Source organism: Periplaneta americana, chromosome 5 (genome assembly GCF_040183065.1).
Source record: "Periplaneta americana isolate PAMFEO1 chromosome 5, P.americana_PAMFEO1_priV1, whole genome shotgun sequence".
In the NCBI taxonomy this organism is placed as follows: Eukaryota; Metazoa; Arthropoda; class Insecta; order Blattodea; family Blattidae; genus Periplaneta; species Periplaneta americana.
The window spans coordinates 12557692-12579195 of NC_091121.1; the positions used below are offsets into that span (position 1 = coordinate 12557692).

A 21504-nucleotide genomic window follows, 5' to 3' on the forward strand; every position below is an offset into this window, starting at 1 on the left:
ATTAATAATTATTAATTTAATTATTCACAGGTTTTTTTAGATAAAGTCATAAAACTTGGGAGATGAATTAGGAATGAGTTTTTCTTTAATACAATGAAATTCGCATGAATTTAATTTGGTGCATTCGAATATAAAACTATTTATTTTTTTCAATGAGGTGCTTTATTCGGATTAATCTTTAAGGTACTAAAATATGGTTATTCAGGTTTACAATGGCTTCTGTTTAGTTTCGATGACACTTCATATAGGGTGTCTAGAATATTTTAAATGATGGATAACGTGTAACTGCCACCCATTGCTCAGTCATCCGTATGACTAAAGTATTAATGATATGGCGGTCATATTTGGCAGTAATTTATTTTCATAATAATATTATATTAAAAGCCCAAAAAAAATCATGACATCGCTGGCACTTTCTTAAAATTTTCTATGAAATGACCCATATAATATGTCACAAAGGCGAAAGTGTTTCACGTGCTAGTTTCGAAATTCTTACCGAGCTTGATCTCAACCCATACGTGAAGCCACTTTCTGCCCATGTGACGTAAATAACTCGTTACACAAAGTTACAAATAATGGTACTTTATTAAAAGAAAAGTAATATTCACATATATAACAGAGTAGTGTTGTTGATTTTTAAGAACCTTGTCTTTATTTGCGAATGCGCAGTCAGATCTCTACCACTTCCTGTTATAAGGTTCGATTCGGAACTTCTGGTTGTGGCCTCCGTGCTTGCCGTAGCCTATCACCCGCACGCCCTGGTAGCAGTTGCCTCCTTCGATGTCCATTACGAGCCCCGTGCCGTTGCGGATGGTGAAGTCGTCCTCAAAGAACCACTTCTGATTGCTGCGCCCATGTTGCTTGTAAGTGAGGACAGCGCCCCCTGGATTACCTCCGGCGACATCGAGCACGAATCTGAGGAATAAACGGAGTTCGTTATTTAATGGCAGTAACTAGCAATTAATCTTTATTTTACCGGTAATTTACTTAAACTGCGTTATTATGTATATATTCTTCATCGATTTCTTGCTTACAGAGTACTATTTTATTAGTTCGTGGCGTTTTTGTTCGTGATCACAGTACTGCGTTGCTAGGAGATTATTTGTCATTTGTTATTTGGAGTTGTACTTTTAAATACTCCTTGAATTTTGCGGATTTGAATAAAACTTGTGTTATTTGTGAGATAAAGAAGATGGAGTGTCAAGTGAAGAAAAACGAACATTTCCAACAAATTGTTTCGTTTGAGTTCAATATAAGAGCATAAACAGCAGAGACGGATCGAAATATTTGTGCCATGGACGGTAAGAATGCCATCGGAGAAACGATTGCAAGAAACAGGTTCTGTCGCTTCAACATTCAATACCCTGGGCAAAAGTTAGTGTCCATCCACTGAAGGTATTATGCGTGTGGTGAGATGAAGAAGACGCTATGTACTACGAATTTCTTCCCAGAAATGTAACCACAACTCCTGACATTTATTGCCAACAACTCAGACGCCTTCTGGCCGCAGTTGAAGAAAAACAACAGGGAAAACTGTATCAAGTGCTGCTGCAACACGATAATGCACGCCCGCATTTCGCTAACATGACGAAAGCATCTATCCTGGAGGTTGATTGGTAGATGTTTCCACATCCACCGTATTCTCCCGATCTTGCGCACTCAGATTTCCATCTTTTCTATGTAACAATCTTCAAGAGGACTCCTTTAATAACGAAGATCCTTTACAAACTTTACTTGGTGACTTCTTTAACTTCAAACCAGTAGATTTCTTCAGAACCATAATCGAAAAACTACCCCAGGGTTGACAGAGAGTCATAGATAATGTAGGAGAATGTATTACTGATTAATTTATGTCAAAAACTTTTGTTGCAGCGAAAAAACGCTACGAACTTACATTAACGCAATATAAACATCATCATCATCAGCAAGATAGGTCCTTCAGGCTGTTCTGTCGACAGAATTTAGCTCTGACCATTTGCACAGTATTTCGTATATTGTTACAGTTAGCATATTAATTCGTGAGATAGCTTCCTTGCTATTCGTTAACTTGCGTTTTCATCTATCATTCACAAGCATTTTGCATTTCCATCTGCAACAGGTTGAAGTAAAGCATTGGAGGTAATGTAGTACGGGTTTCTGACGCTGATATAGAAAGGACTTGGGATTCCAAATAATTAGGTTTGTCAGATTCTCGTCTTTAAATATGTAAGACCTGGCTCTGTCAGAAATGACACAGGATGGCCCACCTGCCAGCATCATACCCACGATTACCATCCAGGCTATTTGTCTGAATTTGACATTCATCGCACATACAGGGTGATTCAGTAAAAGCGTGCGAAATTAAACAAGTAATGAACATTTTGAGGTTGGGAATTTGGAGTCTGCGAAGTCAGATTAAGGCAGTAAAGTCAGATTCGCTGTAGATATCTGGGTGAGCTACCGATGAATCGGGATGTTGCTGTAGAAATTAGAATAGTTCGATTATTTTGAGTTGTCATATACGAAACAAAATACACACATAGGATCGCTTGAAATCTGTTCCACAAAATATACAGAAATGAGAGAAAAAAATACGTGGATAATTCCAGTAAACTCCACAGTGAGAGATAGCCGGAGATAATAAAATTGTTGAATGCTTAAAATAGTTGTAGTACACTCTAAGACTTCCCTCAACCCAATACGAGCAAATGCTGGGTAACTTTCGGTGCTGGACCCCGGACACATTTCACCGGCATTATCACCTTCATTTTATTCAGACGCTAAATAACCTAGATATTGATACAGCGTCGTAAAATAACCCAATAAAATAAAAATAAAATAAACTCTAAGATTTTTGCAGTCTGTATTGTAAGGCGACGCGGTGTAAGAAAGAGTTGCTTACCCGCTGAGTTTACTGTAGATCATGTTGTTCTTGTATTCCCAAACTTGGTTGTCTCCTCCGTTGTAGGGCCACATGACAACCTCCGCTCCGCTCCTCCTTTCGTTGTTCCTGACGTCCAGGACCATACCAGTAGACACACTCTTGATTATGAAGGGCATCTTGTACCACTGGAATCACGAGAGAAACATACGTGGAATGAGTTGCAATGCAAAGCAAATTGTATTACTTCAAGGATCGGAAGGAAGACAGCTCCAAACACTCAGTACTGGGCACAACAACAGTTACTCTTTGTTGCTTATACTAAGACCGAAATAGCGTCTGCATATTATGACCATACTGGAACAAGACACACGACAAAGTGCTCGACCGAAGTTAATAATAGAAAATTGTTGCGAAGTTTATTGTAGTTACAGTATACATCCGAACATGCTCCCAAATTTCTGGCGTAGTTCTTATTGTTTGACAACCTTGCAGAATACGCTGATGGTGAGGTCCATCATTATCCACAGGAGTCGAATACACCAATGACTTTAAGTTCCCCCACAGAAAGAAGTGCAATGGGTTGAAATCTGGTGAGCGTGGAGGCCAAGCATAATCGGATTTCGATGAGACTACGAGCTGCTGCCTTTATTCAGGCAAGAGGTGAACATTTTGAATAGTTCATCTAAGGGATTGTAAAGAGAATGCATCATAATTCCAGCAAACAAAAACAGTGGAGTGCATTAAGATCATACTTGCAAATCCTACTCAGAAAGCAAGAATTTCAGGACCCATGTTGAATAATTATTTTTTCTTCTACACATATGAGGAATCCATACCTGAAGTTTTTCCCACTTTTTCGTTCCACAAGTCTAGGGATTTATGTTTGTTTTGATGTTGGTACTCCCGAATTGCAGGAATGGATAGTTACGTATATTTTTTCGATATTCAAAGGAAGTGAATCGTGCAAAATTCACCATGTCTCAAAAATGGAGATTTTGGTCTTACCACAGTCTAGTATATACAGTCACGAAGCTCAATACGTAGTAAATATGCATCCATAGATAGTTGCTAACCACTAGGATCGCTACTATCGCTTCATTACAGACAATGCGAAATAGTACCTGCACAGTCTATTGTTCCTAGTACCCTAAAAACTCAAGCTTCGTGACTATATATACTAGATGTCGTCACAGTCTACTATATTCAGTCGCGAAGCTCAATATGTAGTAAAAATGCAAACATGGGTAGTTGCCCACCACTAAGATCGCTACTATCGCCTCATCATCGCAGATTTCTCTCCTAGCAGACGACAAAATATGTTACACTTTCCTTGTCGTGTTCTTTTGGAAAAATTAACACCTTCCTTCCATTATTGAAATATTAAATGCATAAAGTTAATTTATTATTTTAATGAAGTATATTAAATTCCACCATAAACTCGAAGATACCTGCAATAAATAGGTTAATATTATTTTTGTTTGTGCAAAACGAACTGAAATTTACTATAATCGCTTCACTCATTCAAGATTATGGCGATAATTAACTGTGAAACCAATAAATATTAATTTGAATTTCCCTTTACAGCAATAATAATGGAAGTATGAATTAATGGAGTAACTTACGTTTACCGGTACTTGTAGTGTAGGCTTACGTTGTTAACAAAGTGGGATGAGGTTAAGCAATAATAATCACACCAGAATTGGAAATAAAACGTGATCAATAAATTTTATTGTAACAGACTTTTTCTACGTCTCTAGTAAAGTAACAAATGAAAATAACAACAAAATTAACAGCTATAATTAAAAACATATCCTTTGAAAAAAAAGTAGGCCTAAGCAATAATAATCCCACCAGAATTGAAAATAAAACGTGATCAATAAATTTCATTAAAACAAACTTAATTTTTCTACGTCTCTAGTAAAATATAATTATTCCAATTATTGTATTTTAGCCATTAACATTTTAATTATAACCAATAACGAACATTTCACAAGCATCAATGTGAAATACGCAACGAGCTAGCACTCGATGGAAATACGACACAGTCCAAAGTCGACCGTGGAGTCTATTGTTTCTAGTTGCTAACCGCTTGGAGCGCTTTATCACGAGATTTGCAAAAAATCACCTCAAGCTTCGCGACTGTATATAGTAGACCGTGATGTCGTCTTACTTCTTTCTGGCTTCTATGGTAAGAACTATATACATCGATAGTTGCTAACCACTAGGATCGCTACTATCGCTTCATTACAGACAATGCGAAATAGTACCTGCACAGTCTATTGTTCCTAGTACCCTAAAAACTCAAGCTTCGTGACAGTATGTACTAGATGTCGTCTTACTTCCTTCTGGCTTCTGTGGTAAGAACTATATCAAGTGTTTATCAAGTGTGACGCCGAGGTATTTTACAGATTGTTTATAGTAGATATCTTCGGAGAAGAGATTGAGGTGATCTGGTATTTTTGGCTTTCTTCTGGTAAAAATGATGGCTTGGTAGAGTGACTGAGGTTAGTAATCACGAAGCAAAAAATTAGCACTTAAGATAAGAGTTTGTGCAATGTATTTACTCAGTGTATCTCGCTAGATTCGGTCTTTTATCAGTGGCATGTAAGTGGATGTTTTTAACGACGTAATACATACAGACGTGTCTGCAGAAATCGCCATCCATCTTACGCCACGAGCAAAAGCAGGTCCAGATACGATTGGGAGAGATCAGATAAGCTTGTTCCAAAGTCTGACGACTGTTATTCGTAAGACTAGCAACTGTTATAACATGATTCAAATACGGACGGACTTAAGTGTTCTGCTTGAATCACCCTGAACATTGACAGTTCGTGGAGGCATAGTGCACGATCCTAGCTATGTTCTGAAAAATTGGACTTGTCCAGAATATCGAGCTGTCTAATTCTCTGATCCTAAATGGGAATAGACGTCAAATTTCTGCTACTGAAAGAAATGAATAAAATATAAACTTTGCAAAGGAATGCATTCCCTTTTCTTCACGAAATAAAGGTGTGTATAGTACAAAATTAGAAATGAAGCTGTGCTAGGAAGAATGGATGAACAGAGAATAGCCTAATGCTGAAAATGATCAGGAGGAGAAAAATAAATTACCTGTGTCACTGGATAAGAAGAAACTGCCTCTTGAAGGAATGGTGAACGGAAGAAAAGTTTGGGGCAGAAGAATATATCAGATGATAGACAACATTAAGATATATGGATCGTATGTGGAGCTAAGAGAACGGAGGAAAAGTTGGAGAATGCTGGATTTGCAGTGAAAGACCTGCCCTTGGGCAGAACAGAACGAATGAATTAAGTATCGTATCTTCCATCCGAAAGAAAGAAGTATCGTTAAAATAATTGATATTTTGAATAAACTGATTGAAACATGAATTTTGCTGTGGAACGTATATCTTTCTTCACGATTTAAACAAAATTGTGTCAAATACTGTTATATTTCTTTTGTGTTGTTTTTGATTATATTGTTTTAGAGGAGGCGAACTAGTTGACTCTCTGTAGCGTTGTGGTAACATGAATGACTTTGATGTATGGGGACCCAAGTTCGAACCAGAGTTCAACTCCAGACCTGGGTGGTGCAAGCTTTAGAGGCATGGACTGTCTCTACCGCTTACTCCGAAGGGTTGTGGGTTCGAGTCCCGCCTCGGGCATGGGTGTTGTGTTTGTATTAGTTTAAAGTTTAAGTAAAAGAAAACAGGAAAACAAAGATAACTTCGGTAAACGGCCTCTGGCCGGTATTAATAAAAAAAATTGATTTAATTATTTACATGAGATAGATATGTATTCTATACTGTTTTTCATGATTATGTTTTAAATCACAAAATGTATTAATATTTCTTTTTACTGAAAGAAGTGACTGCAAATTATAACTCTTACCTGTTAGCAACTGTTCCAGCGACAGATCTTCATACAAATGTGGACTCCACCGGGCACCATACATAATATATAGCCTACAGTAAATGATACGTGTGAGAGCACGTTATCTTATCAACCGGTCACAAGTCTTCATAAGCGATGAGTAATTTCGATCGCAATGGTTTTAGGAAATCAAGCACTAAACGCAATTATTAGCGACACACATTTCAGTGACATGACGTATGTAAAACTGCGAGAGAAATACCGCATCACGTGTTATACTGTTATCTATATATTATAACACTAGTGGCTTGTGCAGCAAATGCTGCAAACTAAGTTCATTAGACGTTCAAATAAACATTTTTCAGATTTATTTTCAGTGAAGAATACCGGATATTCTGAAAGTTATTTGCTTCCATAATAATGAAAGATACTCTCTCTCGAGCCAATATTGAAGAGAACCACGCATATAAATATCTACACCACACCGCCATTAAATATATGAAAAAGACCCAACCCCACTTGATTAATAACTATAAAAATATTTGATTTTTAATAATATCATTATCTTACGTAAGTTTTATAGCTTTCAGTAACATATACTACATATACTATATAGCCGCCACTCAGTAAAATATAGAAATCAAAATCTAATTTAAGTTATTCTCTACATCTACTTATATAACCCCAAAACGTTTCACTTTCATATCATCAATATAGCATTAATATGTATAATTAATGAAAAATAGTGACATCATGGCATTAACTACGAGTACAATAATATTTCATTTCTAATAGTAATAATGTCATCAAAACACCTCAAGTTTTGTAGTTTTTAATATCCAATACACAGCTGTACCCAGAAAATTACACACCACAGAATCTAACCTGTAAATTATTTTAATAAGTTAAGTTTTTAATAACCAATTTAATTTGAGCTCTAAATATGTCAGTATTCTTGCAGATCATGACCTTCGTATAATATTGTTTACTGTAGTTTGTGTTTTGTTTTATTCTCAAATGCAAAACGGCCGACTTGATGCTCGCTTCGCCTCTTTTTAAGGTAGCATCAAGTCGGCCGTGAATGTAATTAACTAGTTCTCAAAACTGACGACAGATGGATTTTGGATAATAGGAAAATTATGTTGAAAAATTGACATTTCACTGAAAACTACTATTTTTCCGAAAAACTTTGAATTCCAAGCTTCAAAATGAGGGGTCATTTATTAAAATCCGTTCAGCCGTTTTCCCGTAATTTCCATTACCAGTTCAAATTATATATATATATATATATATATATATATATATATATATATATATATATATAAGATAATTTTGATGAGTTACATCCCAGATCACTTACGTAACATATTGCTCATCCCTATGTTAAAATCCGTAGCATTTTGAAGAAAACAACAGCCAGGATCGCCACCCGTCCGCCGTAAACGAACACGAGATGGTAGTACAGTCGCTAAAGTAATTCACTTGCGTCTAGAGCCCAACTATCAAAAGCTTCCACTTGAGTAAGTAGTTAGAATTTCACTCACCAGGTAGCAGTGGTGTTACAGTTTTCGTATTAATAGAATCTTTTGGCGCTAGATGGCGGCAACACTAAAGCCGAAAATAGTGACTGTGTTTTTGTTCAAGTTAAAAGTTATTTTATTCGTGTTAAAATGAGCTGTTAACAGTTAAATAATGGGGAAAAAATTTGTTTGCAAGCTGCGCGGCAGGGAGTATGATTATTATAATAACCTTAGGAAGCATGTAAATAGATCTCATCCTGGGACAGTAGACGAAATTGCTCCTAAACTGGGACAAACTGACTTGAGTAAATACAAGTTTAAATGTTCTTATTGTGACAAAATGTTTATTCAAAAATATCATGCTACATTTCATGAGCGGAAAATTCATGGATTGCTCTCTAACTCAGCTCTTCATGAAAGTAAAAAGTGCCCTTTATGTGGTTCAACAGAAGAATTATGTAATCATTTGCATACAGTACATTCTATTGCAGTTGATAGAGAGACTGTAGAATTTCAAAATAGGGACCAGTATGATAAGTAAGTGTAATATTGAAAAGGAGTCATTTTCCAAATATACTAAAGTTAAAAGTTATTCAAATTTGAAAGGGTGTACCCAGCCAATGACGAGTCAGCTTTGTACCGTTATAAAACCTCAGCCAATGACAAGTCAGCTTTGTCATCATCATCATCATCATCCTTCACGAATTAGGCCTCTGTAGACCTGTTTCGGCCCCATCTAGCAGTCTTCTTAACGGACTTCCTGGTCGACGATGTCCTCTAGGTTTATATTGCATCATAATTTTTGGGATTCTTGAATTTTCCATTCTTCTTACATGATCTAGCCAATTGAATTTGTATCTGGTGATTTTTTCTTCTACTGACTCTACTTCTAATTGTTCTAAAATTTCTTCATTCCTTTTTCGGTCTAAAAGAGTATATCCTGCTGTTCTCCTGAAAAATTTCATTTCCGTTGCTTTGATTCTGTTCATGTCTTTTTTCTTTAATGTCCAAATCTCGCTTCCGTATAGAAGGGTGGGTAATGCTAGTGTATTATATATTTTTATTCTTGTAGATTTTTGTACTAATTTAGCTTTTAATGTATTGTTTATTATTCCTAGAATTTGTGTAAATTTGGTAATTTTCTTGTTCACATCTTTTTCATTTTGATAAGATATTTCAAAACCCAGATAATTGAAATTTTGCACTTGTTCGAGGCATTGGTTATTGTGTATTATCTTACTTCTCACTGGGTCTTGTCCTAAAAATGCCATTACTTTTGATTTTTGTGCTGAAATTTCCATCCCAAAATCTTTTAATATTTCATTTAATGTATACAATCCTCTTTGTAAATTATCCTCTGAATTGGAAATTATGACTTGATCATCGGCATAGAGTAAGGTATTTAATGTTAGAGCACTGGTTATTTTGATTCCTGATGTATAGATTTGGTTCCATTTTAAAATAATTTCATTTATGTAAATATTAAATAAAGTTGGTGATAGTGGACAACCTTGTCGAACTCCATTATTAACTAATTTTCTTTCGGATATACAGTTATTTATTTTGACACTTATTTTGCTGTCCGTGTAGATTTCTATTATATTTTGGAATAGCAAATTTGTAACGTTATAAAACCGCAAGTATCGATTATTCTCGGATATGCAATCGAAAGAGAATTAGCGAAAAGTCACGGAGGCTGGAAATCCAATACTGTCGCAGAAGGTTATGTTCTGTTACTATAATAATTAGCGTTAATTGTAAATAATATTCAAATAAATTCAATTTGTCATCTCGTTTTTCAGTGTCTAATTTAATTTCAATGTTATATCAAAGTTAATATTTAGTTTACTCTGTAGGTTCTTATAGGCTGTCAAGGTCAATGTGGACATCTGTTCCTCGGAAAAAATCAATACTTTCGCGTCTGCGCACATCTCACAATTTACGAGGTATTGCTCAAGGTCAGTTAGATACAAATAAAATGAATAATTTCAAGTTGGAAATATCGTCGAGCATAAAAAGTCGTATGAAACTCGCCTATAATGGTAATTAAGAAGCTCGTATGAAAATTATGAAACTCGCTTGCGCTCGTTTCATAAATATCCATACTCGCTTCTTAATTACTATCATTATAGGCTCGTTGCATAATGTACTATTAATAATAGTTCAGTATTAATTGATTAGTAGGCCGACCTATTGAACCCTTATTTAGCGCGGATTTTGTTGATACAAAATTATTATTAGAAACACCTCCAACAGCAGTGTTCCAGATCTGAAGAACTAAGATATTTTAGTTTGCTTCCGAAACTACAGTGTTTCTGCAAAAACTATTTTACATTTTAAGAAATTTATAAGTATATTACATATGTATTTTAATTGAAGAAAAGCTGACATACATACATACATACATACATACATACATACATACATACATACATACATACATACATACATACATACGCACACGCATATGCGTACAAGAGGTCTAGGTTGCTACGCGCTCGGGTAAAACCCCGGACATCGCTACCGCTACGGCACCACTGCACTGCCCGCACCCATCCAAGGATCGATTGTGCATTGAGTAGGAGAAATACAGATTGAAAACTGTCGGGTTGTCTTGTAATAATAATATAAAAATAACATAACCAGTACTCAGTTGAAAGCCACTTTAATACAAACACATCGGTTTCTACAAATATTAACATGAGAAAAAACACACAGGCACAAGCGCCCCAATACACTTACCACTCGATTCCATTCCGTCTTCCCTGGCGAGAGATGGATAACAACTCAACACAGTAAAAACTAATCCTAAAATAATCTCGATCTCTAGAGAGGGAGGGTGAAAGAAAAAATAAAATTAATCTGACTGGTAATGTCATTAATTCTAGTGGATAATTCCTCTAGTAAAAAGCAACAAAAAAGTCAAATACCGTTTTGTTGTGGTTTGAATAGTTTTTTTCCAGAAAAAAATGTACATGAATTACGAGATCGTGCAACGCTGTGTAATCAGCAGGAAATACACATAAGTCTCTGTTCCTCTGAACAACCTTTTGATCTGGCTTGTTAGGAACAGAGAAGTGGAAAGTTATTGCCACGTACATTGTTTTCAAACTCTTAAGAAAAATATAGAAGATATACCATTTAATTTTTGTGTTTAATCTGTGTTAAAGAGCGGAGAATGAACACTGCTCATTTCACTTTAAATAAAATCTTGATATTTTTAAAATAAACTCTACAGTCTAATTTTACCTAAATGTTCACAGAACGCAGACTATAAAATACCCTAATGCCAAACTAAATTGGAAAGATTAAAAATATTTCTACTCTCCCGTTTCAATTGAATACTCTAGAAAACGTAAACAATAATGACCCTTGCCTCGCAAGCCGGTCAACGTTACTCCAACGCTGGTTGGTCGCCGACCTCTAGAACAGGAGCCTGAGTTATCCAGATGGTTTTACTTTTAAATTTTTTCACCACCTTGACTGGAAAATATTCATTGAAGTAATTCGTAAATGTAAATGCTTGTTTATGCGGATGACGTGAATATGTTAGGAGAAAATCCACAAACGATCAGGGAAAACACGGGAATTTTACTGGAAGGAAGTAAAGAGGTAGGTTTGGAAGTAAATCCCGAAAGGACAAAGTGTATATGATTATGTCTCGTGACCAGAATATTGTACGAAATGGAAATATAAAAATTGGAAATTTATCTTTTGAAGAGGTGGAGAAGTTCAAATATCTGGGAGCAACGGTAACAAATATAAATGATACTCGGGAGGAAATTAAACACATAATAAATATGGGAAATGCCTGTTATTATTCGGTTGAGAAACTTTTATCATCCAGTCTGCTGTCGAAAAATTCTGAAAGTTAGAATTTATAAAACAGTTATATTACCGGTTGTTCTGTATGGTTGTGAAACTTGGACTCTCACTTTGAGAGAGATTAAGGGTGTTTGAGAATAAGGTTTAGGAAAATATTTGGGGCTAAGAGGGATGAAGTTACAGGAGAATGGAGAAAGTTACACAACACAGAACTGCTCGCATTTTATTCTTCACCTGACATAATTAGGAACATTAAATCCAGACGTTTGAGATGGACAGTGCATGTAGCACGTATGGGCAAATCCAGAAATGCATATAGAATGTTAGTTGGGAGGCCTGAGGGAAAAAGACCTTTAGGGAGGCCGAGACGTAGATGGGAAGATAATATTAAAATGGATTTGAGGGAGGTGGGATATGATGATAGAGAATGGATTAATTTTGCTCAGGACCAATGGCTGGCTTATGTAAGGGCGGCAATGAACCTCCGGGTTCCTTAAAAGCCAGTAAGTAAGTAGTAAAAAAATTCATTAAATTTACTGTTAATATCAATAGTACCGGTATATTACAGTATATATTTTCCTGATTCATTTTGTAGACATGCATTTAAATTACGTAGAGATTCAGCGTTTATAATTTTTTTTAACACTAGAATTTTTCATTCACATTGAAAACACTTAGAATTTGTGCAGCATCATCAGACAGCCCATTGATTAAAGGTACTGTTGAATAGGAATTCAATCTACTTTTATCTATAAAGATATTATTAATGGGTGTACTACTTCCTGCCTGTATTCTGATTGGGAAACTTACTGTGTGACTAAGATTATAAGTTTCAAGATCTGACTTTAGTTTGCTTTTACGTAAGCTTTCTGATAATGTATGTTTATGTCACAACAGATTACAAATTCTGTATGTGGTTTGTAAAGTCTTTTCAATAATGAATCCCCGGTATTTTCTTCTCAACCCATTAGGAGCAAATGCTGGTAACTTTCGGCGCTGGAGCGTGGACTCATTTCGCTGGCATTATCACATTCATCTCATTCAGACGCTAGATAATCATAGATTTTGATAAATAGTCGTAAAATAAACCACTGAATAATCATGCCAACAGAAGCTTCCTTCTAATATCAGACTGCAGGAGATAAAACAAAAAATAATTGTCAGCCTCGGTAAGAGAATGGAAGCTGACGATGCATAAATATATCATTACACAAAGCTACAATTCACCGCGGGCTAAAGCAGGGAGATGCACTATCATTTTTACTTTTTAACTTCGCTCTAGAATATGCCATTAGGAAAGTGCAAGACAACAGAGAGGGTTTGGAATTGAATAGGTTACATCAGCTCCTTGTCTATGCGGATGACGTGAATATGTTAGGAGAAAATCCACAAACGATTAGGGAAAACACGGAAATTCTACTTGAAGCAAGTAAAGTGATAGGGTTGGAAGTTAATCCCGAAAAGACTAAGTATATGATTATGTCTCGTGACCAGAATATTCTACGAAATGGAACTATAAAAATTGGAGATTTATCCTTCGAAGAGGTGGAAAAATTCAAATATCTTGGAGCAAGAGTAACAAATATAAATGACACTCGGGAGGAAATTAAACGCGGAATAAATTTGGGAAATGCCTGTTATTCGGTTGAGAAGCTTTTGTCATCTAGTCTGCTGTCAAAAAATCTGAAAGTTAGAATTTATAAAACAGTTATATTACCGGTTGTTCTGTATGGTTGTGAAACTTAGACTCTCACTTTGAGAGAGGAACAGAGATTAAGGGTGTTTGAGAATAAGGTTTAGGAAAATATTTGGGGCTAGGAGGGATGAAGTTACAGGAGAATGGAGAAAGTTGCACAACGCAGAGATGCACGCATTGTATTCTTCACCCGACATAATTAGGAACATTAAATCCAGACGTTTGAGATGGGCAGGGCATGTAGCACGTATGGGCGAATCCAGAAATGCCTATAGAGTTATTGGGAGGCCAGAGGGGAAAAAGACTTTTGGGGAGGCCGAGACGTAGATGAGAAGATAATGTTAAAATGGATTTGAGGGAGGTGGGATATGATGGTAGAAACTGGATTAATCTTGCTCAAGATAGGGACTTATGTGAGGGCGGCAATGAACCTCCGGGTCCCTTAAAAGCCAGTAAGTAAGTAACAAAGTTACAAGTAAATGTACTTTATTCAGAGAGTTCGAGAATTAATATTGGAATACATAATAGAGTAGTTTGTTTGGAATTACAAGTACGTTGTCTTTATTTGCGCGTGCGCAGTCAGATCTCTAATGCGTCTTGTTGAATGGCTCGATTCGGAACTTCTGGTTGTGGCCTCCGTGCTTGTGGAAGCCTACCACCCGCACGCCCTGGTTGTTGTTGCCTCCTTCGATGTCCATTACGAGCCCCGTGCCGTTGCGGATGGTAAAATCATCGTCGAAGTACCATTTCTGATTTGTGCCCCCGTGGACCTTATATGTGATGATAGCGCCCCCAGGATTACCCCCAGCGACGTCGAGCACATACCTGAGAATTGAAAAGAGAGTTCAATATTGATTCACAGTCACTTGTGAGAATTCGTTCATTTTTATTTTTCTTCTGTTACCAAGTAGATTAAGTTATGTATCGGGTTGATCAGTTTATTGCTTGCAATATAATATATTATAATAATACAACAATGATGACCTTTATCACCTACCTTGTTCAACATCTACTTGGAGGATTTAGTGAAGAACTGTTTTCATACCATGGGAGGGGTGATAGTAGGAAGAAGAAGAATTAAGTGCATAAGATTTGTTGATATGGCGTTAGCAGAACAGGAGATAATATTAAGGGTTATGATACTGAGCTAAATGACAGCTTTGAGCAGTATGGGATGAAGATAAATGCAAACAAGACGAAGATCATGGTTATCGGAAGAAAATATAGAAGGCAAACAAGTGAATTCGAAATGAGGCTGTAAAACAAGTGGACAGCTTCAAATACTTGGGGTGTACTATAAGCAGTAATATGAGCTGCTGTCAGGAAGTCAAATGAGGATATCAATGGTAAACTGAGATTTTAATAGAAGAGAGAGCATCTTCTGAGGATCGCTGGAAAAATAACTAAGGAAGAGAGTAGTGAGGAGCTTTGTGTGGAGTGTAGCATTGTATGAGGCAGGATCACGGGCATTAGGCTACTAAGTAAAACGAACGCATTAGAAGAATTTGAAACGTGGATATGGAGGAGAATGGAGTGTGTGAATGGGCAGAGAATAACAAATAAAGCTATGTTGGAAAGAGCGTTTGAAGAAATAATAGTGCTCAAACTGATGAAGAAGAGAAAGAGAAATTGACTGGGCCTCTGGCTAAGAAGGAATTGCCTACTGAAGGATGCACTGGAATGTATGATGGACGGGAGAGAAAAAGATATCTGATAATAGACAATATTAAAATATGAGGATCGAATGCGGACACTAAAAGGAAGGCAGAAGAAAGGAAAGGTTAGAATGCTGGATTTGCTGGGAAAGACCTGCCTTTGGGTAGAAATCTGTAAGTGAATGGATATACTCAAAAGGAATATTTCACAGTTTTGCTATGTAAAGATAATGTAATCTATAACTAGGTATGGTAAAAATTTTGTAATATATTATAGTATATATTTTTTTTTGTTGGATTTCTTTAATCTGGACTCCTAGCATTGCTGATCAAAGTTCGAGTTCAACGTAACACAAAATAATATTAAGTGAGACTTTGCCCTCATATGTATAGGCCTACTATTGTGAAACAACGTGGTGTTATAAAGGGCACTCACCCGCTGAGCTTACTGTAGATCCTGTCGTTCTTGTATTCCCAAATTTGGTTGTCTCCTCCGTTGTAGGGCCACATGACCACCTCCGCTCCGCTCCTCCTTTCAGCGTTTCTTAAGTCCAGGACCATTCCAGAAGACACACTCTTGATTATGAAGGGCATTTTGTACCACTGGAATCACCATAGAAACGTACGTAGAATAACTTTTAATGTTCTAACCGAATTATCTTCATATCGACGGCCCAGCTCAAAAGAGAAACTAAAAAAAGTTGACTTTTCGAGTTAGACATACCATGAGAATGGCAGAAAATTACTCTTTCTAATCCAATACAGCAATTAAACGTAACGTTGCGTATACGCACTATAATCGGACTAAATCCATATGGAATTGATCATTTGTAATGAAATAACCAGTTAAAGACGGCAACAACTCGAAATGTTTACTGTTGTGCTAATATAATTTTAATGGCCAGTTTGTCCAAGTAATGTTTAATTTTGCTTAACGAATGTTAAATTAACAGTCTGTTTATTTTTAACGCTTTGTTAATGTATTTTCCATTTGTTCAACATAATTTTGCTTAAGATAACCAACACTTAACTATAACGTATGTTAGCACTATTTTAACTACTCAACAGCAGTTGGTAATGATTCTACACATGTAAGACAATTTTTGATTGGCTAAAATTAATCTTTAAATTCTATATTATAGAGTGAGTCACGAAACTTGCATAAAATGACAACCTGTTATAGTAGGCCACGCTCCATAAACAAACAGTTGACAAATGAATGTTGTAGGTGACGTGCTGAATAATAATTATTACAAAGTAAGGTTTTATTTCCTCATTGCTATTATGGATACGAAATACGAAAGAAATAAAATAACACTGATGTATTTAAACAGTCCAAAGTATTTTTAAATGTTATATTACCAGCCATATGCTAAACATTCCCTACAGAGAGACACAAAATATTAATTTCGCAACTTCTGTTCGAACAGCTGTGGAGACATCGGCCTTATTTAACTAACTGTTAAACGAGTTAACTGCCCGAAATCCTACATTTAAAATTAACAAACTGTTAACAATCTGTTAAACCAAACTGGTGTTGAAAACATACAATTTTATTAATTAACAAACTGTTTAGAGTTTAACAGTCGTTAAATTTTCTAACAATACTTGGAAAAACCGGCCATAAGAGTAGTTTGGTATAGCATAGTTATTTCCCGTCTTTATGAGTAAGTGATTTGAAATTCAAATAAATATAAGCCTAACGAACAATTATTGAATGTTCTGTATTAAGCCATTAAATATTAGGCCTATGCACTATATCCAGGGATAGACAAAATTCCAAAGTTTTCGGGCGTCATAGGAGGCTGTCAGTAAATTGGTCTACACAACTGGGGTCATATGAGTGAAAAAATTATTCCTACGAGGTTGAAGTAAAAAAACCCCACACACCTTTCCTCAGTACTATGAGACTCCGTAGTATGTTTACGTGATAACGAACGATTTTTAATTGAATTACTATAAATTTTGTGTGAACTTACTACCAATGTCATGGCTGAAATTTTATATTTCAGGGTGAGGTAGATTTTTAAATGTTGATATTAAAACCTCCTGAAAAAAAAAGTTATAAAAATAATAAAATTTGAATGTATTTACGTGCAATTGGAATTATTATTATTATTATTATTATTATTATTATTATTATTATTATTATTATTATTATTATTATTATTATTATTATTATTATTATTATTACTGTTTTTATTAGTTGTGTTTATTATTCTCATAATTGAGTGTAATTAGTTACCACTGCCACCGGGTATATACCCATTTGCAGTGTACATACATACATACCTACACACATACATACATACAATTTTAGTTTTTAAATATGGTGCTGTTACCTGCAATATACAATTGCAAATTGAATAATTAAATTTTAGATCCATGTAACGTATGGGTAAAATAAATAAAGTACCATTAACAAACGAATAAGCCACCGGCGTAGCTCAGTCGGCTAAAGCTCTTGCTTGCCGATTCGAAGTTGCGGGTCGATGCCCACTTGGGTGAATTACCTAACCTAAGACAAATGTCAGGTAATCTAAGATGAATCTCGTGATCATTTCGCCAAATACCATCGCGCTATCACCAATTTCATTGACACTAAATAACCTCGTAGTTGATACAGCGTTGTTAAATAACCAAATAAAAAAAATTGAATAATTTAAATTTAACCTTTAAAGAAATTATGAATAGGTTGGAAAAGTAATACTTGATAAAAAAAACAAAATTTGAAAGTTTTTTGATCAGCAATGATGGATTGGGAAAGGAATAAGTTGGGAGGGGAAGTGATATCTGGTATTATTCTCTTCGGGATATTATGTTTACTGGAACCACCAGGTTTGTACTGTCTGGTAGTGGAAAAAATAGATTGGGAAATGTGTCCACTAACGACTAAAGTTAACTGCTTATATTATTGTAAACATTGATGTTGGGTGCATAGTTACAGGTGGGGTAGGCCTACTTCTGTTTGTGCGTTGGTCATTTGGTACAGATCAGACATGTGCAACAAGTTGTTAAATAATATCAACCTATTATAACTCCCTACATCGATAATTTTGGATCACACTACATTATCACTCAGCAATTATTTTATGTTCCGTATCGATCAGGCATGACATGTGTGCAGTGAAGATAAACGCTAGAGTGAAATATTGTGATGTCTTTATAAATAATTTTAGGACGTAAGAATTTCAAACTATTTTCAGTTGTTCACATGTTAGTATTGAAACAAGTGACTGCAAAAATTATGAACACTTACATGTCAGCTACTTTTCCAGCGGAGGATCTTCAGATAAATGTTGATTGCATTAGAGAACCTTAGGTAATATATATATATACACGCCTTGGGTGCGAGAGTAAGTTATCTTATCGGTGGGTTACAAGTCTCTTCAAATGACTATTAATTTCGACCACGAAAGTTTGAGGAAATCATACATTAAAATATTACTCGTATTAAACTATGTTAGAACCATACAACTTTAACTTAAAACAAAAGAGTTAAACAACGATAATATACCTTATGATAGACTGACCCTTTTCAACACCGGTGTGGTGTCATCTTCAACGTCCTTCGAACTACTGCGGTCCGGCTGGTTTTAACTTCCGGCGATTGCTTTGGTCAGCGATGTGGGTGTGTTGCTCTTATGGTGGGAGAAGATTGTTTGTATGCCATGTATATTGAATATTGAATTGTAATTGTGTATTAAGTATATGCTTCTACATTTCGTATTGTTTTACTATATGTAATTGTGGACTTTCTGATTGACTTTTTCCGAGGTTTTCCCCAACCATAAGGCAAATGTCAGGTAATCTGTGGTGAATCCTTGGCCTCATCTTGCCAAATATCTCGCTATCACCAATCTCATCGACGCATCTGAAAAAAAGGATGTTTTTGCTCAGAAATCGCAGAATCTGCATCAGTTGCGACAGATGATCGAACAGTAATTCGTGTTTGGGGAAAGCGACTTTCCCCCCCCCCTCTATAGACACACTAACAGAAAAGGTGAAACAACATAAATCAAGACAAACGACACACGAGAATAAATACATGATATCAACATATCACAATACTAAAACATTCAAAATTGCAGTTCCATTCAGAAAACTAAAATACAAGATAGCATTATAGAACAAATAACAAAACACAGAAATATCTAAATAATAATAATTACAATAATATCGGTGGGTTACAAGTCTCTTCAAATGATTATTAATTTCGATCACAAAAGTTTGAGGAAATCATACCTTAAAAATATTACTCGTATTAAACTATGATAGAACCATACAACTTTAACTTAAAACAAAAGGGTTAAAAAAACGATAATATACCTTGTGATAGACTGACCCTTTTCAACACTGGTGTGGTGTCATCTTCAACGTCCTTCGAACTACGTACTGCGGTCCAGCTGGTTTTGATTTCCGGCGATTGCTTTGGTCAGCGATGTGGGTGTGTTGCTCTTATGGTGGGGGAGGACTGTTTGTATGTCATGTATTATGAGTTCGAATATTGAATTGTAATTGTGTATTAAGGATATGCTTCCACATTTCGTATTGTTTTAGTATATTTAATTGTGGACTTTCTAGTTGACTTTTTCCGAGGTTTTCTCCAACCATAAGGCAAATGTCAGGTAATCTATGGTGAATCCTTGGCCTCGTCTTTCCAAATATCTCGCTATCACCAATCTCATCGACGCATCTAAAAAAAATATGTTTTTGCTCAGAAATCGCACAATCTGCATCATTTGCAACATATCGAACAGTAATTCGTGTTTGGGGAAAGAGATTTTTCGCCCACTCTATAGACACACTAACAGAAAAGGTAAAACAACAAAAACCAAGACAAACGACACACGAGAATAAATATATGATTTTAACATATCACAATACTAAAACATTCAAAATTGCAGTTCCATTCAGAAAGCTAAAATACAAGATAGCATTATAGAACAAATAACAAAACACAGAAATATCTAAACAATAATAATTACAATAATATGGGTGAGTTACAAGTCTCTTCAAATGACTATTAATTTCTATCATAAAAGTTTGAGGAAATCATACATTAAAATATTACTCGTATTAAACTATGATAGAACCATACAACTTTAACTTAAAACAAAAGGGTTAAAAAAACGATAATATACCTTGTGATAGACTGACCCTTTTCAACACTGGTGTGGTGTCATCTTCAACGTCCTTCGAACTACTGCAGTCCGGCTGGTTTTGATTTCCGGCGATTGCTTTGGTCAGCGATGTGGGTTTGCTGCTCTTATGGTGGGGGAGGATTGTTTGTATGTCATGTATTATGAGTTCGAATATTGAATTGTAATTGTGTATTAAGTATATGCTTCTACTTTTCGTATTGTTTTAGTATATTTAATTGTGGACTTTCTGGTTTACTTTCTCCGAGGTTTTCCCCAACCATAAGGCAAATGTCGGGTAATCTATGGTGAATCCGTGGCTTCATCTTGCCAAATATCTCGCTATCACCAATCTCATCGACGCGTCTGAAAAAAAGGAAGTTTTTGTTCAGAAGTCGCAGAATCTGCATCATTTGCGACAGATGTTCGAACAGTAATTCGTGTTTGGGGAAAGCGATTTTTCGCCCACTGTATAGACACACTAACAGAAAAGGTAAAACATAAACCAAGACAAACGACACACGACAATAAATACATGATATTAACGTATCACAATACTAAAACATTCAAAATTGCATTTCATTCAGAAAACTGAAATAAAACATAGCATTATAGAACATATAACACAACACAAATATCTAAATAATAATAATAATAATAATAATAATAATAATAATAATAATAATAATAATTACAATAAGTACAATTCCATATTAAATTAGATAATGCAATTTAAAATCTTTCTTGATTTGTTTTTAGTCCCTTATGAAAAACAGATTACTGGTTTCAGTCTTAATTTGAGTTGTTTTTGCTACAATTCTTTCAGTGAAATCTGCTTCCTTCTACTAATCATATATTATAAACGATTCTTACATTTAAGAAACAGATCTTAAAACATTAATACTTACTGCACCTGCTGAAAAAAATCACT

General features: G+C 35.4%; 2 protein-coding genes across 2 annotated transcripts; both read right to left on the bottom strand.

The window, feature by feature from the left end:
- Positions 1 to 566: 566 nt before the first annotated feature.
- On the bottom strand, positions 567 to 6908 carry LOC138699474 (beta/gamma crystallin domain-containing protein 3-like). The gene is made up of 3 exons (XM_069825383.1): positions 6755 to 6908; positions 2882 to 3048; positions 567 to 915 (listed from the first exon to the last, which is right to left on the bottom strand). The coding sequence occupies exons 2-3, from the start codon at positions 3037 to 3039 to the stop codon at positions 678 to 680; spliced, it is 396 nt and encodes a 131-aa protein (XP_069681484.1). The 5' UTR covers positions 3040 to 3048; positions 6755 to 6908; the 3' UTR covers positions 567 to 677.
- A 7338-nt stretch (positions 6909 to 14246) lies between these two features.
- On the bottom strand, positions 14247 to 18750 carry LOC138699477 (endo-1,4-beta-xylanase A-like). The gene is made up of 3 exons (XM_069825388.1): positions 18692 to 18750; positions 15869 to 16035; positions 14247 to 14602 (listed from the first exon to the last, which is right to left on the bottom strand). Exons 2-3 carry the CDS (start codon positions 16024 to 16026, stop codon positions 14365 to 14367), a joined length of 396 nt encoding a protein of 131 aa, XP_069681489.1. The 5' UTR covers positions 16027 to 16035; positions 18692 to 18750; the 3' UTR covers positions 14247 to 14364.
- Positions 18751 to 21504: the final 2754 nt, after the last annotated feature.